The 20667-nt window shown below is 49.6% G+C and overlaps 1 protein-coding gene across 1 annotated transcript in view; it reads right to left on the bottom strand.

Moving 5' to 3' along the window:
• SNX19 (sorting nexin 19) overlaps positions 1-20667 on the bottom strand; it is a 310682-nt gene that overhangs the window by 147643 nt on the left and 142372 nt on the right. Inside the window, exon 5 of the mRNA XM_069614129.1 lies at positions 5383-5513. Coding sequence (XP_069470230.1) covers positions 5383-5513 — 131 coding nt within the window. The remainder of the gene's footprint in view (positions 1-5382; positions 5514-20667) is intronic.

Genomic DNA, 20667 nt, shown 5'->3' with positions numbered 1-20667 from the left:
ACATAAAGAAGACCAACTCTCACAGCCTGTTCTCTTAGTCTCATTCCCCCTTGGGGTGTGTCATATTTCCTTGTATTACACGTATAAGTCAGGGAGTGGGCCTATACAAGCCCAATAAAATTAAACAACAAAAATGAGGCAAGTGATGTTCAAAGTCCTATGTGTTTCGGGGCATCAGGGCCCCATCATCAGGGAAGCAACCTCTAAAGTGTGTCTCTGAATATGAAGCACACTAATTTGTAGTTTGTAGTTTGAATGAAAGTGCCAATGTAGGCAATATATTTGTGAACCCTTAGCCAGAAATGGCTCAAATACTGCAACCAGCAGACATTACAGGTGCAGAGAAGGACAACCTTTCGCTGCATCCAACCTAAACACTTCAGTCACTCAAGTGTTTTCAGGGACACCCACCAATAATAAAATCTATAAAATAGGGTGTTTTTGTGTGAGGAGCATTAGGGCCCTCTCAATAGCTTGGGGCATAGGACCCCAGCATAGACCTTGGAGAGCAGGGATTTACTGCGCTTGTCTGAACTTCACATTTTCCGTCAGTGCAGTATGTTGTAGCGTCATAAATCACTAGGCAGCATGTTATCAATATTTAAAACACCAACAGAAACAAACAGAAAGTCAGGGGCTGGGATGTGAATTTGTCTCCTCTATAGTTGTCCTTACCGAGTGCTTTTTCAGGGTCTGTGCATAATTCTCTTGACACCAACTGAGTACTTTGAACACACACTGTCTTGATACGACTGTGGTTCGCATGTTGCACCTTTTGTCAGAACACAGAGTTAGCTAACTTGCCAACCTCCAGATGTTCCTCTCACCACTGACTTTGAGTATGCTGGCTAGTACCGATGTGAGTTGTAGGGCAAACCATCTGGAGGGCGACAGATTGGATAACCCTGACTGGAGTATCTAGAAGGAGAGTTTCCTGGTAATGTGTTTTGCATTGGTAAATATTATTAGTCTTAATTCGAAAGGTTTTAGAAAGCTACGTCACATTGACAGAATTGACAAACACCCTACTTCATCCAGGGCACCTTTCTGCACACACTGGTTTTAGGTTAAGAACAATTTAAATGAATTGCAAGGTCCATCATTCAAAGTGCTGATGGCAAAAAGCTAGAACTATGCCTTACTGCTCTGAATGGCCTAGAGCCAGTAAGAAAAAAAGAGGGGACTCAAAACTCCGCTCGCAACGGCACTGGCAGAACAGAGTTAGAGATGGCAGGACAGAGCGTTGGGTAAGATTTTGATAATTATGATAAATCTTCCTGACCTGCGTCAACCCCAGAACATTTTGCTAGGACTTTGGGCCTCATTAGGACCCTGGCGGAGAGGGTGTTACGCCAGCGTAGTGCATGGCGTACCTCTCCGCCATACTACGAGTTCCCGTAGCGCCATGGAGGTTTTCTCCGCCTGGTTTTACCAGCCGGAGAAAACCATGGCGCTACGGGACCTCGTTGTTAATTACGCCACCGTATTTTACGGTGGCGTAATTAACTCCTTCCCCACTCCCATTATACCCTATGGGGCGAAAATGGGAATGGGGAAGGGCAGAATGGGGATTGGGGATTTACCGCTCCGCCGAGGTCGGAATGGGGCGGTAAATCCGCCAACCCCCATGGCGCTATCGGCGGCTTTCCGCCATGCTTCGCGGTGCATTTAGCACCGCGAAGTCCGCCTGGGTCGTAATGAGGCCCTTTGTCATTATTTTTCCTTGTGCCTGGTGAGTGGGAATCATTTTCCCGCCTCAACTAGTTTTTTACTCTTTTATGGGTGGTCCTTTTATGTCTCTCCATAGTGTGTGTTTGGATTTATAGTTCCCTATAACTTTTGGGCTTAGACTGGGTTGCCCCTTTGGGCTTCACTTTGTAATTTCACTTGGGTAAAGTGGGATTTACATTCCCTTTACATGTTATATAGTGAGCCAGCACACCCCATTTTAGGTCTAGTGCTGTGGAGATTTATGGTATCCCCTTTCTCACTTACCTGGTGACATTTTTGCTACAAATACAAGTTAACCTGATTGGCTGGTGGCAGTGAAACTACTTTTATGACCTTTAGTCATTTACTCGCAGGCTGTCAAATCAGCCGTGGTAATACACTGGAGGGTGGTCAACATTCTGCTAGAATTGTGGCCTCCTTTTTTTACAATTTCTCATTTGCTTGTTGTTCCAGAGGTCGTCTTCTGCCGTTCTAGGCAGGAAAGAAAGCTCTTGGCAGAAGTTTTGTCTTCGGTGGGAATCCTTTTAATTCCGCTCCGAGGCTCCAGAGTAATTGTGAAGGCAGGAAGGGACAGAGGAGTTCAAAATTCTGCAGCCCTTTGTCTTTCACTTTCCCTGAAAAGAACCAGTTCCCACTGGGTGGTGCCAGACTGCTCCTTTCTGTAGACTGCAGGGATTCCCACTGGGTGGCTGGCTGCCAGACTGCTCCTTTCTGTAGACTGCAGGGAGAGTTTGCAGAAGTTGTGGTGCAGTTCCTGATAAACACTCTAATCCTGGAAGCTGCTAACAAGTCGATCTCTGGAGCTGGATCCGAAGAGGAAGATGAAGAAAATACATCTGTAGCGATTTCCAGTGACCAGAGAGCCTGCTGTGTAACTGGAGCCTAATGTAACCCTTCCAACCAACCTGGGGGTCCTCCTAACCAGAGGCTGGTGAGATCCACTAACCTCAAGATGTGCTGTGAACTTGCGGGGCTGCAAAACGCCAATACCAGGGGACCTTGAGCCCGAGTGTGGTGCATGGTCTTCCGAAGTCCGATTTCGCCTGAAACTTGGTGGACTCCTGTTGGACCTCCAGAGACGCAGTCTAAATCCCAGAGTCCCCTCCCCAGATTGCAGGACCGAAAGAGCGCAGAGAATCCAACTGGTGATATTCGTTCTTCATCAGATACCTGTAAAAGGGTGCCAAATCCACAGAGCTGTGAGAAAATGTAAAGTAGTCTTTGTTGGAAGCCTCCCCACCAATGACTGCCACCAGTCTTCCTTCAGTGTCCATTTCTTCAGTCTGCTGACCAAGAACCCAAGGACCAGATCGTGTGCTGCTGAATCCTGAAGGCATCCACCCAGAAGCTCTTCCTTTCTGCTGGAGGTACTGCGTTGGCTTGGATAATACTAACCTTAATTCTTGTGTGAATCCTGTGAGGCTGAGTGGGCGATTCGAGTGTTTGGGAGTTTGTCCAGGCCTAATGTTGGAATGCATACAGTGAGAATCCTGAAAGTCCCTGAACACTTAACTAACTCTGCAGCTATTACTTACTTGTTGAAGAGATCCTCTGGAACTCTGACTTTCCTGCAACTGAACCCAATCCTGACCTGCCTACAGCTGGCTCCTAGACCACTAGGGTCTCTCTTCACCCTCTGGGAAAACATATGCAATCGACCATGGAAGGACTTGATGATAAGGCTTCTGTCTTGAAATTATAACAAGTGTAAAAGTTCTTACTTGTAAAGGAGTTAGTGTTGTAACTGTAGCTCTGCAATAGAATAGGTTACAAAGTGTCTGAAAGTGTATACTTAATTTTAAGGTGCTTGTTGCTCCTTTAAAAGGTATAGAAGTTATTTTACTAGCTCTGATTTGGGGTTCACTCTTCTAAAACGTAATGGTTTTGGTAGTGTTATCATTTCTAAAGTGAATGAGGGGAAAAGCTTACCAACAGGATTTACACACCTTGAAAGACATTGGGGTCATTACGAGTATGGCGGTAGGGGTTTAACGGCACCGTTAAGGATGGCGGTGCCGTTAAGCCCCTACCGCCATATTCCAAGGTCCCTTAGCGGGTCCCAGCAGGAACGGCTGGTCTGAACAGCCGTTCTTAACGGGACCCGTAAGGGACCTTGAAGCAAATAACGGCCTGCCATTAGCAGGCCCGTAATTAGAATTAGCACCTTCCCCATTTCCATTGAGCCCTATGGGGGCTCAAAGGGGAATGGTTTACTGAATGGGGACTTACCGGGTCCTCCAAGGTTGGAATGACCCGGTAAGTTCCCATTCAGTGAGTCCGGACTCAGACCCGGGTTTGGAGGCAGCCATGGCGCTAATAGCGCCATGGCTGCCTCCAAACTTGTAATGACCCCCATTGTGTCTTTGTGAATATTTGTTATTGGGGTTTGCTTTCCCTGATCTGCTTTAGTGCATTTCTAGAACAGTCTTGGAGTTGATATTTGTGCGAGTTGCGTATTGACCCTCTCAAAAGTATAATAGGTTCCTTACTTACCTTGAATAGCTTTGCCATTCTTAAAGTGTATAATTGGGTTATGCTTTCTCTGAACTTCTTCAGAGCACTTCTAAAAGAGTCAAAGTTCCTACTTACCGTACAACTGTGTCCCACACTTCTGAAAAGTAACATTGGTTAAACTATCTATTCCTTTAACAGAAATTGTATAATTGCTTAGATACCAATAGGTTATATGGACCTTGAATAGCTGCAGCTCTTCTGAAAATGTAATTTTGACACATTAATTTCAATAAGTATGTCTACCTGTCTGACGGAAGTCACTCCGTTGGTTAGGAGAGTATAATGGTAAATTACTCACCTGTTGGGTTGCGCTTTCCCTGAATTGCTTTAGTGCACTTCTAAAATAGTTTACTGTGTCTATGGTCATCTTTGAGTAGCTTTAGGACTCCAAGTAGAACAAGTTAAGTTACTCCCTCTAAATGGTGTTCTAAAAAGTAACATTGGTAGATAACTATATCCCTTCTGGGGAAAATGCAAGAAAGTAACATCAGTTGCAAGAGATATTTCTAACAGTTTTGGTCTGAATAAGACTGTATATTATGACCAATCGGGTCTGCTGCCCTTGAGTTACTGATTGTATTCTGAAAATATCCCTAATCTTGTTTTACTCCCCATGAATAGGTTAATGCCATTCTAAAAATGTTATAGGTTTGACTCGCCTTGACTGCTTATTGTAATCTAAATAGTGTTATACTGTGGTTTGTATACAATAAGTATTGCGTTGCTTTTTAGAATTGCGTTTATATGATGTGATAATACTTACCTTTCCCAAGATTTGTCTTGAAGGGTTTAAATAAACCCTTTTATTTTTACACAATGTTTCTATGGACCAAATGCATGCCACAATTTCTTTGTACCAAGCTATGGCCCCCCTCTCCCTCAATTATAAGCCTGGCTGCTCTGTCCATGCTACCACATTCTCAGGTGGTACAACCTTATACTAAGAGTGGAGTTTTGTACTGCCTCCGAGACGGTTTTATTAAGCCCTTAGTTGGACTTTATAAAAACTGTCTTAACAAAGTGCACATATGGGTAGCATATCGAGCCAGCTGCAACGTTTCACTCTTTGCGTACGGAGACAACAGACTAATGACACTAACATAAGACACATATGGGGTGCGTTTGGGGGCTTCTTACTTGCTAGACTTCTTGGCTTCAACCTGGGACTTCCCGTCCATCTCCGCTTCACTTAGCTCCTCCGTGGGACTCTGTGGCTCAGAGCGAGGGAACGCCGTCTTCAGGGTATCAACAATGGCATTTACCATCATCTGCAAAGACAGCAGCGGACAGGGTTAACTTCTAAAGTGAGGCACTTTTGCTTCACTTGTCCCGTCATCTGCAGAGACAGCGATGGGTGGGGGCTACCTTTTTAAAGAGGGACAACCTTGGCCCACTTGCACCATGATCCACAGATATTGGCACGCTGGATTCTCTCTTACAGAGAGGGCTACTTGCAGGATTCATTCTAAAGCACAAACGCCTTCAGATATCTTCCTAGAGTCTGCCACCGGTTTTCCTAGGCCATAAAAACGATGGGCCCATCTGGTAAAATACATCTGTGAATTATTTGTGCCCAATACATACATCTGTATCTAATATAAAGGCATAACTTCTAATCCCTGTATAGCTGGCCTAAACATTCATCTTTCTGGGGTTATCAAAATAGTTGTCACTGTGACATTACAAGTAAGTACACAAAAATATTCCCACTAGGAATGATTTAGAGCCGTCTACTAATTAAGACAATTGCTATAAGAAAATGTGGTATACCTCACTGAGACTATACCCATGAACCCCTAATATCGAACAAATCATATACAACACATGTTGGAAATAGGCCAAATGCACAGTTCATGTACAGTGAAAGGTTTCATATATGCATTGTCTCATGAATTAATCAAAAACACAATAATGGCAACACAATAATTCACAAATTTATACAGAAAAGAATGCATATATTTATACCGAAATAAACAATGAAAACCACAGGAAAAAAAGGTGAAGCCATATTACCTGGAACACATGATAATACAACCCAAGTAAACCTAAGAAAATTAGGGTAGGCCTAGGTGTACCCTGTAAAACAGAACGGAGACCATCTACTGCTATTCTAAAGTGGCCACTGCTGACAGGGTCTACGTATGACTGCACTAAAATTGTTTAAAAACAAGGAATTGGTCGTAAGACCAATAATACGTTTCAGCGTATATACCTAATGTCTCTAGCTTCTTCAGGACTAAGATAGAATGACTCCTAGCTAGGAGAGGGGAAACTGATGCACGGTATGTCTCCTGCTCAAAGGTGTAGAGGAGCAGTTGGATGCAAATTCCCTAACTCCTGTCCTACTGGAACAGCAGGAGAAGAGCTGCATGTGGGACCCGTGTGTTGTTCCTATACCGCATTGAGAGTACGAGAGACGATATGCAGTCAAACAGCTGTATCGAATGTACCCTCGCACTGAAAGTGTGGAAGGAAACCGTGTGGAAGGATGTCAGCACGCGCCATTAGACATCATAGAGCGCTGAGTGAAACCTGATGAAGGCAGAGTGACGTCATGAAGTAAATATACTAAGCCATACTGAAACAGTATGAAAATACTCAAAAGTAACGATGTAACTGAAGTGACAAGAGAAACATGTACGAAATTATGAAGTAATCATGAATAAAAAAAAAAAGACAAAATGACTGGCTGACCAATAAGTGTAAATATGCAGTAACGCAAGGTAGAAAAAACAGACGCTCGATATAGAGGAATATATAACATGGCTAGGATGGCCAAAACTGGAAAATGGATGCCAGCTTGTGTCAAGATTAATTTCAGCTACCTCAGAAATAGATCAGGGTTGAAGAGTCAGGAAACGCTGGAAGAACAGCTTTGTGTGCAAAACAAAGAGGATTCTATGTTGGCTTGGGATCAAGGATGCTATTTTTAAGGAATATCTGCACAGCACAAAGGGAGGCAGACAGATAAATCATGCACACGACATATTTCTCTTAGATTAAAGAAGAAAACGTTTGCAAGGGCCAAGTATTGGACAATTAAAAGTGTATAAGTTAAAGTGAGCAAGTCTCTAGAGGCCAAGAAGAGCAATGACACCCAGTATAATTAAATCAAATGGCAGTAAATAAGAGGTTCAAATGGACAAACTCATGTACTCTTCACATGTGACTCAGAAGTCGAAAACAAGGGCTATTCATTAAGCTGAGATTGAAGATAATGATGTGCTTTCACTCCCTTGAATCTGCCAGAATAGAGAGCAGGCTACAAGGTCAACCACAGACGGGAAACTTTGGCTCATGGTCAGACTGATGAGAGATGAAGGACTAATTGGGAAAGTGGGGAGTAATCTGATGTGATTCAAGAACCTGGCTTTCGTTTTGCTTACATGCTACAAGCCAAGCCGAAAGTCCAAGGTTGGGCGAGAATAATAATGATAATTTAGCATTTATATAGCGCTACAAACTAAAAGGCCTATGAGCGCTGCTTATTATTGCCCATGGTGTGTGCTGCTCATTTATCGACCTCGGAAGGATGAAAGGCTGAGTTTTGCCCTGCCGGTTTTCGAACCTGCATCAGCAGGCTCTGCACAGATGTCAAAGCGAGTGCTCTATTCGCTATGCCATCAGACCAATGCCAACCAATCAGTGGGTCTACGGGGCAACCTGCTATACAATGATGCATAGAATCTGCTGCCATTTTGTTAGCTATGATCAGTATTATACGTATTTAGAGGTAGTTTGAGATGTGCCTCACAGATAAGAGACAGCCAATGGTGTAATAACTCCTATGTATTCTATAAGTAGATATGCTCCCCTAACCAATCCCTCCTGCTAATAGGTTTCACAGTTTGTCACGTAGGATGACGTCATAGATAATGCATATTGGGGTATAAGATCTCTGTGTAATGAAGCTTGTGTGTGAGTGTGCAAGCATTAAGTTCAATGTCTGCCAGATGACCCTTCTTTATTAAGTTGAGAATAAAGTAGTACTTGCCACATTCTTAGAATCCGTCAGGTTATTTGGTCTGAGATCTTTATTGGTAATTCCATCTAGCACAAGAGACTCCTCAAGGCGCTAGAGCACAGAGGTAAACACGCTGTCATTTCCAAAGAAACCAAGTGGCACTGAGAGGTCGGAAGAGAGGGCTGCTAGCCCTTCGAAGTACTTCTCAGGTCTACGGTCATGGTATACACTCCCTTGGCTAATTAGGCCTGGCACTGTTAAATTAAGACTGTTTCAACAATGAAGGCTGCTATAGTGTGCAGAGTAATCTCTAGACTATGGCATTACAGAACAGGGGAGAAGGGGCTGTAACAGGTGCCATCAGCCCACACTAGCGGTATGGGTCCGAAGCAGAGAGCACATACCAAGGGTACAGTACAATAACATGTTTCGCATCCCCTCTCCCCATGGAGCTTTAATACCATTTTAATATGTCAACATCCCAAAACAGGTTAAAAAGAGACGTATAATCCTTGGAATGTTGAAAGAGTTTTCTCTTTGGGCAATCCACAGGCTAGATGAACCAGTAAAGCCAGCACTTTGCTACACTGCAGGGCTACCGGCATAATGGAATGTACGCACGGGTAATTGCCAGGCAGATGTATGTATTAACTTCTCTATACTTAAATGTGGCAAGTACGATTATGAACAACCTGGATTACATGGTGTTTCCGGCCTGTAAATCTTGTTAAACACCCTTTCAGCTCACAGGCCTTTAACCCGGTCTAAATGATCCATAACACCTGGTACCGCCCGCGTGCAAGGTCTATAAACCTCAAGTAGCACACGGTGGAGGGGGTGGCAGCCTCCCAGCCAATCAGGAGGCCCAGTACAGGGTCTTTACCTTGTGGGAAAGACCCTGCTCTGAGCCTCCTAGGAAGCAGGAGGCCGTGTTCTTCCCCGTTGGGATTCAGGGAAGTGAGCCCCCTTGCACCCACTCCCCTTGCCCCCACCCAACGCCAATTTCAAAATCCCTCACTCAGCCCTGCCCCACATACCTTGTGTTCCCTTGTCCTTTGTTGTGTCATGAACACTCACTGTTCCTGGTGCAGGTCTGTGACAGCAATGGGTGCCATGGAAAGGGAGAAGGAACAATCTGTAGTTCCCTTCTTCCTAATCGATGATGGCCATCTTTGTTTGTAGTATTTTCTTCTTTTTTTTTTTTTTAAAGTTGAGAAACTTCAACTGTTCTCTTAAAAACTATAAGCATTCCGGTACAGTGTGGTAAAGGCCTGGCCCTGAGTTAATAGGCCTTAGCACAGAGAGGTACCTAAATCCCTGGCAGCCAGGCGAGGGTGTCACCACAAGTGGGGAAGGGAGGCAGGTAAATGGTTTTTGGGCAGGAAGGAGCTGTGACGGTATTGATCAGGTCACGTGGGGCAGCAGGAAAAGCGAGGGGAGTTTTTGGTATGGGCAGGGAGCCAGAAGATGCGAGGCTGCAACAAGGAGCACTCAGCTGGCACTGATCGCTGTCCCACATTTGGAAGAAGCCGATCCACACCAGTCGCCAATGCAAATTCTTAAGAAACAAGCATTGACAATGCCAACAAATTGAGCTTTTGTGCAGGCATCGGAAAGGCAATAGTAATATTAACTGCCCATTGAGGATAGCAGGCGCAAAAGGATGCGAGTATCTGAGCATTAAGTAGCAGTGCCTGGCAAATGCCTATTACTTCTACACACATCAAGAATGTTGGCTTCGCCAATGCTTTTTTTAACACGACTTCAGTGAAGGACACGCTTAGTGCTTATATATTGAGAAGCTGAAGGCAGACCCGGTGAAGACATTTTTATTACCCCAGTGGCGATTTACAGTTCCAATTAAGTCATTAACTCTCAGAAGACTGCTTTGAGAAACACTGGCAGGCACTTCTGAGTGGGAGGTTTGATGGCAATCCTTGTTTAAAGCAAGCTGAAAGGAGTTCCCTTGAGGTGGTGTTTTGGGCAGGGAGGGGCAGGAACTGGGTGAGAATTTCCATAGAGATTAGCATGGCTATAGGCAGTCAAGGGGCGGACAAATAACCAAACACTTTCACGCTTTGTGTCCCTAGTCATTTGCAATGTCTCGTCTCCCTATCTGTACTCTAATGCAATAGTTTGACGCATAGGGAGCTCTGCCACCTAACAGCCCAAACAGAAAGGTTGGAGCTGGTGCTTTAATGTTGGTGAGAGCACCGTCAGGTTAGTTAAGGGTTAGTTAACGGTTAGTTAAGGGTTACACTAGAGTGCTGATGCTGGCAGTGAAACAGCACACCTTGCAACAGTGGTACAGGCACTCTACTGGCCGACTGTTTGCAATGCCCCATTAAAATTCCAATGTTGGTATGAAGCAGCTGAGCCTGATAAATGTTCACCAATCCTGGACATCGCGAAGAGTGGACGTGGCACGAGAAGTGTGTGTACGCAGTCTGGCAAGTGGCACAAAGGAGTGGGCAACAGAGATACATGCGCGTGGAGAGCTAGGCAGATGAGGGTGCGTTTAGCACAGGAAGGGGAACAAGGGGTGACACAGAGATACGTGCGCCTGGAGAGCTAGGCAGATGAGGGTGCGTTTAGCACATGAAGGGGAACAAGGGGTGACACAGAGATACATGCGCGTGGAGAGCTAGGTAGATGAGAATGCGTTTAGCAGGGGAAGGGGAACAAGGGGTGACACAGAGATACATGCGCGTGGAGAGCTAGGCAGACGAGAATGCGTTTAGCACGGGAAGGGGAACAAGGGGTGACACAGAGATACATGCGCGTGGAGAGCTAGGCAGATGAGAATGCGTTTAGCACATGAAGGGGAACAAGGGGTGACACAGAGATACATGCGCGTGGAGAGCTAGGTAGATGAGAATGCGTTTAGCACGGGAAGGGGAACAAGGGGTGACACAGAGATACATGCGCGTGGAGAGCTAGGCAGATGAGGATGCGTTTAGCACAGGAAGGGGAACAAGGGGTGACACAGAGATACATGCGCGTGGAGAGCTAGGCAGATGAGAATGCGTTTAGCACATGAAGGGGAACAAGGGGTGACAGATACATGCTTGTGGAGAGCTAGGCAGATGAGAATGCGTTTAGCACAGGAAGGGGAACAAGGGGTGACACAGAGATACATGCGCGTGGAGAGCTAGGCAGATGAGGATGCGTTTAGCACAGGAAGGGGAACAAGGGGTGACACAGAGATACGTGCGCCTGGAGAGCTAGGCAGATGAGGGTGCGTTTAGCACATGAAGGGGAACAAGGGGTGACACAGAGATACATGCGCGTGGAGAGCTAGGCAGACGAGAATGCGTTTAGCACGGGAAGGGGAACAAGGGGTGACACAGAGATACATGCGCGTGGAGAGCTAGGCAGATGAGAATGCGTTTAGCACATGAAGGGGAACAAGGGGTGACACAGAGATACATGCGCGTGGAGAGCTAGGTAGATGAGAATGCGTTTAGCACGGGAAGGGGAACAAGGGGTGACACAGAGATACATGCGCGTGGAGAGCTAGGCAGACGAGAATGCGTTTAGCACGGGAAGGGGAACAAGGGGTGACACAGAGATACATGCGCGTGGAGAGCTAGGCAGATGAGAATGCGTTTAGCACATGAAGGGGAACAAGGGGTGACACAGAGATACATGCGCGTGGAGAGCTAGGCAGACGAGAATGCGTTTAGCACGGGAAGGGGAACAAGGGGTGACACAGAGATACATGCGCGTGGAGAGCTAGGCAGACGAGGATGCGTTTAGCAGGGGAAGGGGAACAAGGGGTGACACAGAGATACATGCGCGTGGAGAGCTAGGCAGACGAGAATGCGTTTAGCACAGGAAGGGGAACAAGGGGTGACCCAGAGATATGTTATGTATGCCCCAGGGACCCACACACACAGGCATCCATGCAGGCACACAAGGAGTACGCGGGACGCGATGTTGGTTCGTCCGCGTCCCGGGGGGAACTGCCGCACGGGCGCACTTTATTGCCGCCGCGCATGCGCGGGCCACAACGAGGCTCGCGCATGCGCGCTATACATAACTCGGGACGTCACATCCCTTTTCAACTTTAACTAAAATAGAACATAACCTTGCGGGGTGCCTGGTCCCCAATGCAATTGATGGCTTGGAACACAGCCTTTGGCAATTACACTTACGTCCCATCAGGTCTCTTCGGCTTCGTCTCCCGAGTCCAGGACATAGTCCTTGAGATATCCTGGTAGCCTCCGCTCTTGGCGGACTGGATATCGCGGTGGGGTCTCAGGCTGCGTGGGACAGCCGAGCCCGGCTCCCGCTGGGGCTTGGTGCCCGCTCTCGCCTTGATCGGCGTGTGGTTCTTCCGTGTTTGTGTCGTCCTCCGGTGCTCCATTCTCGACGGGGTTTTCAACTCTCTTGAAGAATGACCGGTTGCGTGTAACAGTCCCCCGATCACAGGCCGCCGTTACCATCGTGCCCTTCACGTGCGTTACCTTCCACGGGCGTGGCTCAAATGGGAGGGACAGTTTGCCTTCCGGGTGTCGATTCCTGATCAACACCGTGTCCCCTACCCGCACTTCTCTTTCCTGTAGCCCTCGTCGTTCACTTTCTTTTTCGTTGCGCCTGATTCGCTCTTCCCGAACCTTCTCATTGTCAATAACTCCGGGTGTTCGACCTTCCTCCTCCGGCAGCAGTCCTCTTGGGCATCGTCCAAATAGTGCTTCCGCGGGAGCCACTCCCGTGGACTGGTGAGGTGTCGTGCGGTATTCCCTAAGAAATTCCACAAGCTTTTTCTCCAGGTCAGCCCCGCTGCTGGCGGATATCCGTAGGACTTTATTGAGGGTCCTCATCATCCTTTCGGCTTCCCCGTTGGCCCGTGGCCAGAGTGGGGACACCCTGCGATGTTGAATTCCTCTTTCTTTGAGATAGGCGGCGAACTGGTTGCCCGTGAATGGCGGGCCGTTGTCCGAGCATATGAGGTCTGGGAACCCGTGTGTAGCAAACATCTTGTCTAGTGCCTTAGTTGAGAATTCGGTCGCCGTTGATTCAACTATCTCAACCTCGGGGTAACGTGACCATTGGTCCACCGCTACCAGAAAGTACATGCCCCGTCCTGTTGACCCGAAGTCTACATGTACCGTCCCCCATGGTTTTTGGCTGCGTTCCATGGACTGGATCGGCGGAGCTCTGTCGCCGGGGGTCGCGGCCTGTCACGCTAGACATCTTTTCACAAAGTTCTCTACCATTGCCTCCAAATCCGGGAACCATACTTTGGCTCTTAATCGTGCCTTTGTTTTGACCACTCCCTGGTGGCCGACGTGCGCTAGCTCTAACATCCGAGTCCTCAGCGTCCTTGGCACGACGATTTGGTGGCCTCTCAGTATGAGTCCGTTGTCTGAGATGGAGAGGTCCTCTCGCACCTTCCAGAGCGCTTGGAGGTCTCTCTGGGCCGCTTCTTGTCGGCGCGAATTGTCCCGCAGCACCTCTTTCCAGTCACCGCTCCTTATTGCCCTTCGGACGATGTCGAAGACCTCGTCGTTGGTCGATTCCATCGATACGACTGCCCTCGATATCGCCGTCGGAAGAGATCCTTCCACCACTTGACACAGCAGTCCGTGACAGTCGCTCGCGCCAATGTCCGTATCCGGATCCTCTTTGTTGGGGTGACGTGACAGATAGTCTGCCGGATTGTTTGTGCCTGGCCTGTATATCAGTCTCACCCCATACTCCATCAGCGCCAGCATCCACCGTTCGATCCTGGGAGGTGGTTTCGATGACACGCCGGCTAGTATCGGTAACAACGGCTTGTGGTCCGTCACGACCACAACAGGTTTGCCCAAAATGTATAGGCGGAAATGGCGGCAGCCCCACAGGATGGCTAGCGCTTCCCTTTCGATTTGTGAGTATTTCATTTCAGTGGTGGAGAGGGCCTTGCTCGCATATGCAATAGGACGCATATTGCCACGCTCATCCGGTTGCCGTAGTACCGCCCCAACCCCTACCGGGCTCGCATCTACCACCACCTCGGATTCCACCCTAGGGTTGAAATACGCCATGGTGTCGCCATCGGACAGGGCGGTCTTCAAGGTCTGGAATGCCTCTTGCTCCTCGGTGCCCCATTTCCATGCTGTGTCGTTCCTCGTCAGCGCCCTGAGCGGCTCTGCCGTTGACGCTAGCCCTTTGATGAACCGCCCACAGTATGTTACCATCCCCAAGAAACTTCTCACCTCGGTGGGGGATTGTGGGGCGGCAGCGTTCCTGATGTCCTTGATTTTGGCTGGGTCGGGGGATACACCCGCTGCATGGAAGATGAAGCCAAAGAAACCTACGCGGTCCTTGAAGAACTCACATTTTTGCCGATGTAATGTGAGGCCTAAACTTTTCAGCCTTTGGGGAGTGCTTTCCAGCCTCTTCACGTGCTCCGATTCCGAGGCCGCGAATACCAGGATGTCGTCGCTCATGTTCAACACGCCTTTGAGACCTGCTAGGGCCCCCCGGATGGTATTTTGAAATACTTCGGCGGCTGACGAGACCCCGAAGCTTAGGCGTTTGAATTGGTAAAGGCCATCGTGCGTCGTGAATGTTGTTATATATCTCGAGTCAGGGTGGAGCTCGAGCTGATGGTACCCTGCTCTCAGGTCCAGTTTGGAGAAGACCTTGGTGCCTTGTAGTTCTCCAATGATGTCATCGAGGGTCGGTGTTATATGTCTTTCCCTCTTAATTGCTGCATTGGGCAGTCGCATGTCCACACATATTCTGACCGCCCCGGGTTGTTTCGGTTTGGGCGTCACCACAATCGGGGAGACCCATGGCGTCGGCCCCTCTATTCTCTCGATGATGTCCATGCTGACGAGAGACCAGAGTTCTTCCTCCACCTTTTCCCTGAGGTGGAAAGGTATCCGCCGGTGTTTCAGGGCTGTGGGCCTGATTGATTCGTCGATGTGGAGACGCACCGGGGGCGCTTTCAATTTCCCAATCCCCTCGAAGATGCCTGAGAATTTGTTCAACAGTGTCTCAATGTCTATCTGATACACCTCGTATGCGAAGTGGACGAGGTTTAGTGCCTCAGATGCGGCGCAACTGAGTATGGAGTGTGGGCTGACATCTGTGACGAAGAATCTGGCCTTGATCAAGACTTCCCCCTTTGACACTGGTGACACAAATACCCCTTTGAGAGGCAGCGGGGTGTCCCCCCCGAACGTGAACATTTTTGCCATGGACTTGTCCAGTGTTGGAGGGCCTGGGAGTCTCAAGTAGTGTTCCTCCGCGAGGACGCACACTGATGACCCTGTATCGATGAGAATTTGAGTTGGCACCCCCAGGATGTTCACTTCGCACTTGGGCTGTCTTTTCCGTTTGCTCGCCGACGCAATGTTCGAGATGAAGAAGACCTCGTCTTCCTCTTCTTCGTCTTCTTCCTCTTCCTCAGCGAGCTGTAGCTTTTGGATTTCTAGCTCCAGCGCCGCGATACTCCGCTGTCTCCTGAAGCCGCTACCTCGTACTCTCGCGGGTCCTCTTTGCGCCGGCACAGGAGCGGGGGCACGGCACATGCGTGCATAGTGACCTGGTTCGTTGCACCTTCCGCAGGACCTACCCTTGGCTGGGCACTCCTCCGTATGTGGCAGGTCATATCCACAGTACCTGCAGGAAGATCCAGAAGTGGTAGGGGTGTTGTTTCCGGATGACTTTGGGGTCCATTTGTCTCTTGACTTGGGCCATTTGTTCATGGCATATGCTACATCCCGTGTGCTGGGATGAACTGCTGCGTCCATGGTCGCCCCTCTGGACTCTGCCAGCTCATAGGTTCGGCCACTGTCTTGGATTTGTTGCAGTGACCATCCTGGCTCCCTCAATATTTGCCATCTCAGCTTGCCTGAGCTGCAGCCCTGGATGACCTGGTGTCGTATCATCGACTCTTCGTTGTCCCAGCGACATGCGCTAGCCATTAGTGTCAGCCTTGCACAGAATTGGTCAAGGGATTCCTCCTCCCGCTGTTTCTCCTTGGAAAACAGGAATCTTTCATAGTCTACGTTTGACTGGGGAATAAAGTGATTCTCCAATACAGTCTTTACCGTTGCGTATGTGACTATACGCAGGTTGAGTGATTCATATATGCGCATCACCTCCAGCCCCGCCGAATATAGGAGCGTCGCTCTTTTCGAGTTATCATCGGTGGTCCCTGTGGCTGTAAAATACATTTCCAGTTTCTTCACCCATAGTAGCCACCGGGGTCCTAGCTTGGACGGGGGGCCGGAGGTATCAAATTCCTGCATGGGCAGTAGTGAACCCTGTTGAGTCCTTATCACTCGTGTCGCAGTTTCTGGTTCCCCATCACTTTCCGCCATCCTCACAGGTCGCACAGGCACCTCTCAGTGATTTGGAGGCCGCAAACCTGACTGGGGTGGGGTTCCACGTACCTCAGACTGCTGTTTTCCAGGTCCTTGGTCTCTGCGCAACCGTGTTGTGCTGTCTGCGTCGTTGTGATCGTCCCCAGATTATTGGGGGCGGTCGGAGTTCCAAAAATTCGTCGTGTTTTCTTGAAGTGGCAGCGCACAAGCACCTTCTCAGGCCGCTACTGCCACTCCACGTGGAGTTTTGCCGCTGGGTCCGCTCCGTGTCACTGCGTAGCAATGCGGATTTGTTGTTCCTCTGCACCCACGTGCTGGGCGCACGTAGCGGCAGTGATCCCACCTCGTCGCCAGTTGTTATGTATGCCCCGGGGACCCACACACACAGGCATCCATGCAGGCACACAAGGAGTACGCGGGACGCGATGTTGGTTCGTCCGCGTCCCGGCGGGAACTGCCGCACGGGCGCACTTTATTTCCGCCGCGCATGCGCGGGCCACAACGAGGCTCGCGCATGCGCGCTATACATAACTCGGGACGTCACAAGATACATGCGTGTGGAGAGCTCGGCAGATGAGGATGCGTTTAGCACAGGAAGGGGAACAAGGGGTGACAGATACATGCGCGTGGAGAGCTAGGCAGACGAGGATGCGTTTAGCACAGGAAGGGGAACAAGGGGTGACAGATACATGCGCGTGGAGAGCTAGGCAGACGAGGATGCGTTTAGCACAGGAAGGGGAACAAGGGGTGACGCAGAGATACATGCGCGTGGAGAGCTAGGCAGATGAGAATGCGTTTAGCACAGGAAGGGGAACAAGGGGTGACACAGAGATACATGCGCGTGGAGAGCTCGGCAGATGAGGATGCGTTTAGCACAGGAAGGGGAACAAGGGGTGACACAGATACATGCGAGTGGAGAGCTAGGCAGACGAGGATGCGTTTAGCACAGGAAGGGGAACAAGGGGTGACACAGAGATACATGCGCGTGGAGAGCTAGGCAGACGAGGATGCGTTTAGCACAGGAAGGGGAACAAGGGGTGACGCAGAGATACATGCGCGTGGAGAGCTAGGCAGACGAGGATGCGTTTAGCACGGGAAGGGGAACAAGGGGTGACGCAGAGATACATGCGCGTGGAGAGCTAGGCAGAGGAGAATGCGTTTAGCACAGGAAGGGGAACAAGGGGTGACCCAGAGATACATGGGCGTGGAGAGCTCTGCAGATGAGGATGCGTTTAGCACAGGAAGGGGAACAAGGGGTGACCCAGAGATACATGCGCGTGGAGAGCTAGGCAGACGAGGATGCGTTTAGCACAGGAAGGGGAACAAGGGGTGACACAGAGATACATGCGCGTGGAGAGCTAGGCAGACGAGGATGCGTTTAGCACAGGAAGGGGAACAAGGGGTGACACAGAGATACATGCGCGTGGAGAGCTAGGCAGACGAGGATGCGTTTAGCACAGGAAGGGGAACAAGGGGTGATACATGGGTGTGGAGAGCTAGGCAGATGAGAATGCGTTTAGCACAGGAAGGGGAACAAGGGGTGACACAGGATGCGTTTAGCACAGGAAGGGGAACAAGGGGTGACACAGAGATACATGCGTGTGGAGAGCTAGGCAGATGAGGATGCATTTAGCACAGGAAGGGGAACAAGGGGTGACACAGAGATACATGCGTGTGGAGAGCTAGGCAGATGAGAATGCGTTTAGCACAGGAAGGGGAACAAGGGGTGATACATGCGCGTGGAGAGCTAGGCAGATGAGGATGCATTTAGCACAGGAAGGGGAACAAGGGGTGACAGAGAGATACGTGCGCCTGGAGAGCTAGGGAGCTGAGGATGAATTTAGCACAGGAAGGGGAACAAGGGGTGACACAGAGATACATGCGCGTGGAGAGCTAGGCAGATGAGGATGCGTTTAGCACAGGAAGGGGAACAAGGGGTGACAGATACATGCGTGTGGAGAGCTAGGCAGATGAGGATGCGTTTAGCACAGGAAGGGGAACAAGGGGTGACAGATACATGCGTGTGGAGAGCTAGGCAGATGAGGATGCGTTTAGCACAGGAAGGGGAACAAGGGGTGATACATGCGAGTGGAGAGCTAGGCAGATGAGGATGCGTTTAGCACAGGAAGGGGAACAAGGGGTGACACAGAGATACATGCGCGTGGAGAGCTAGGCAGATGAGGATGCGTTTAGCACAGGAAGGGGAACAAGGGGTGACACAGAGATACATGCGCGTGGAGAGCTAGGCAGATGAGAATGCGTTTAGCACATGAAGGGGAACAAGGGGTGACAGATACATGCTTGTGGAGAGCTAGGCAGATGAGAATGCGTTTAGCACAGGAAGGGGAACAAGGGGTGACACAGAGATACATGCGCGTGGAGAGCTAGGCAGATGAGAATGCGTTTAGCACAGGAAGGGGAACAAGGGGTGACACAGATATACATGCGCGTGGAGAGGTAGGCAGATGAGAATGCGTTTAGCACAGGAAGGGGAACAAGGGGTGACACAGAGATACATGCGCGTGGAGAGCTAGGCAGACGAGGATGCGTTTAGCACAGGAAGGGGAACAAGGGGTGATACATGGGTGTGGAGAGCTAGGCAGATGAGAATGCGTTTAGCACAGGAAGGGGAACAAGGGGTGACACAGGATGCGTTTAGCACAGGAAGGGGAACAAGGGGTGACACAGAGATACATGCGTGTGGAGAGCTAGGCAGATGAGGATGCGTTTAGCACAGGAAGGGGAACAAGGGGTGACACAGAGATACATGCGTGTGGAGAGCTAGGCAGATGAGAATGCGTTTAGCACAGGAAGGGGAACAAGGGGTGATACATGCGCGTGGAGAGCTAGGCAGATGAGGATGCATTTAGCACAGGAAGGGGAACAAGGGGTGACAGAGATACGTGCGCCTGGAGAGCTAGGGAGCTGAGGATGCATTTAGCACAGGAAGGGGAACAACGGGTGACACAGAGATACATGCGCGTGGAGAGCTAGGCAGATGAGGATGCGTTTAGCACAGGAAGGGGAACAAGGGGTGACACAGAGATACATGCGTGTGGAGAGCTAGGCAGATGAGAATGCGTTTAGCACAGGAAGGGGAACAAGGGGTGACACAGAGAAACATGCGCGTGGAGAGCTAGGCAGATGACAATGCGTTTAGCACAGGAAGGGGAACAACGGGTGACACAGAGATACATGCGCGTGGAGAGCTAGGCAGATGACGATGCGTTTAGCACAGGAAGGGGAACAAGGGGTGACACAGAGATACATGCGCGTGGAGAGCTAGGCAGATGAGGATGCGTTTAGCACAGGAAGGGGAACAAGGGGTGACAGATACATGCGCGTGGAGAGCTAGGCAGATGAGGATGCGTTTAGCACAGGAAGGGGAACAAGGGGTGATACATGCAATTGGAGAGCTAGGCAGATGAGGATGAGTTTAGCACGGGAAAGGGAATGTGGGGTGACACAGAGATACATGCGCGTGGAGAGCTAGGCAGATGAGGATGCGTTTAGCACGGGAAAGGGAATGTGGGGTGACACAGAGATACATGCGCGTGGAGAGCTAGGCAGATGAGGATGCGTTTAGCACAGGAAGGGGAACAAGGGGTGACACAGAGATACATGCGCGTGGAGAGCTAGGCAGATGAGGATGCGTTTAGCACAGGAAGGGGAACAAGGGGTGACACAGAGATACATGCGCGTGGAGAGCTAGGCAGATGAGAATGCGTTTAGCACAGGAAGGGGAACAAGGGGTGACAGATACATGCTTGTGGAGAGCTAGGCAGATGAGAATGCGTTTAGCACAGGAAGGGGAACAAGGGGTGACACAGATACATGCGCGTGGAGAGCTAGGCAGATGAGAATGCGTTTAGCACAGGAAGGGGAACAAGGGGTGACAGAGATACATGCGCGTGGAGAGCTAGGCAGATGAGGATGCGTTTAGCACAGGAAGGGGAACAAGAGGTGACACAGAGATACATGCGTGTGGAGAGCTAGGCAGATGAGAATGCGTTTAGCACAGGAAGGGGAACAAGGGGTGACACAGAGAAACATGCGCGTGGAGAGCTAGGCAGATGACAATGCGTTTAGCACAGGAAGGGGAACAAGGGGTGACAGAGAGATACGTGCGCCTGG

The sequence above is a fragment of the Ambystoma mexicanum genome, chromosome 9, assembly GCF_040938575.1.
Source record: "Ambystoma mexicanum isolate Mex_15411 chromosome 9, UKY_AmexF1_1, whole genome shotgun sequence".
NCBI lineage: Eukaryota > Metazoa > Chordata > Amphibia > Caudata > Ambystomatidae > Ambystoma > Ambystoma mexicanum.
Note: the sequence above shows the minus strand (reverse complement) of the source record. Positions and strands in the feature narration are given on the sequence as shown.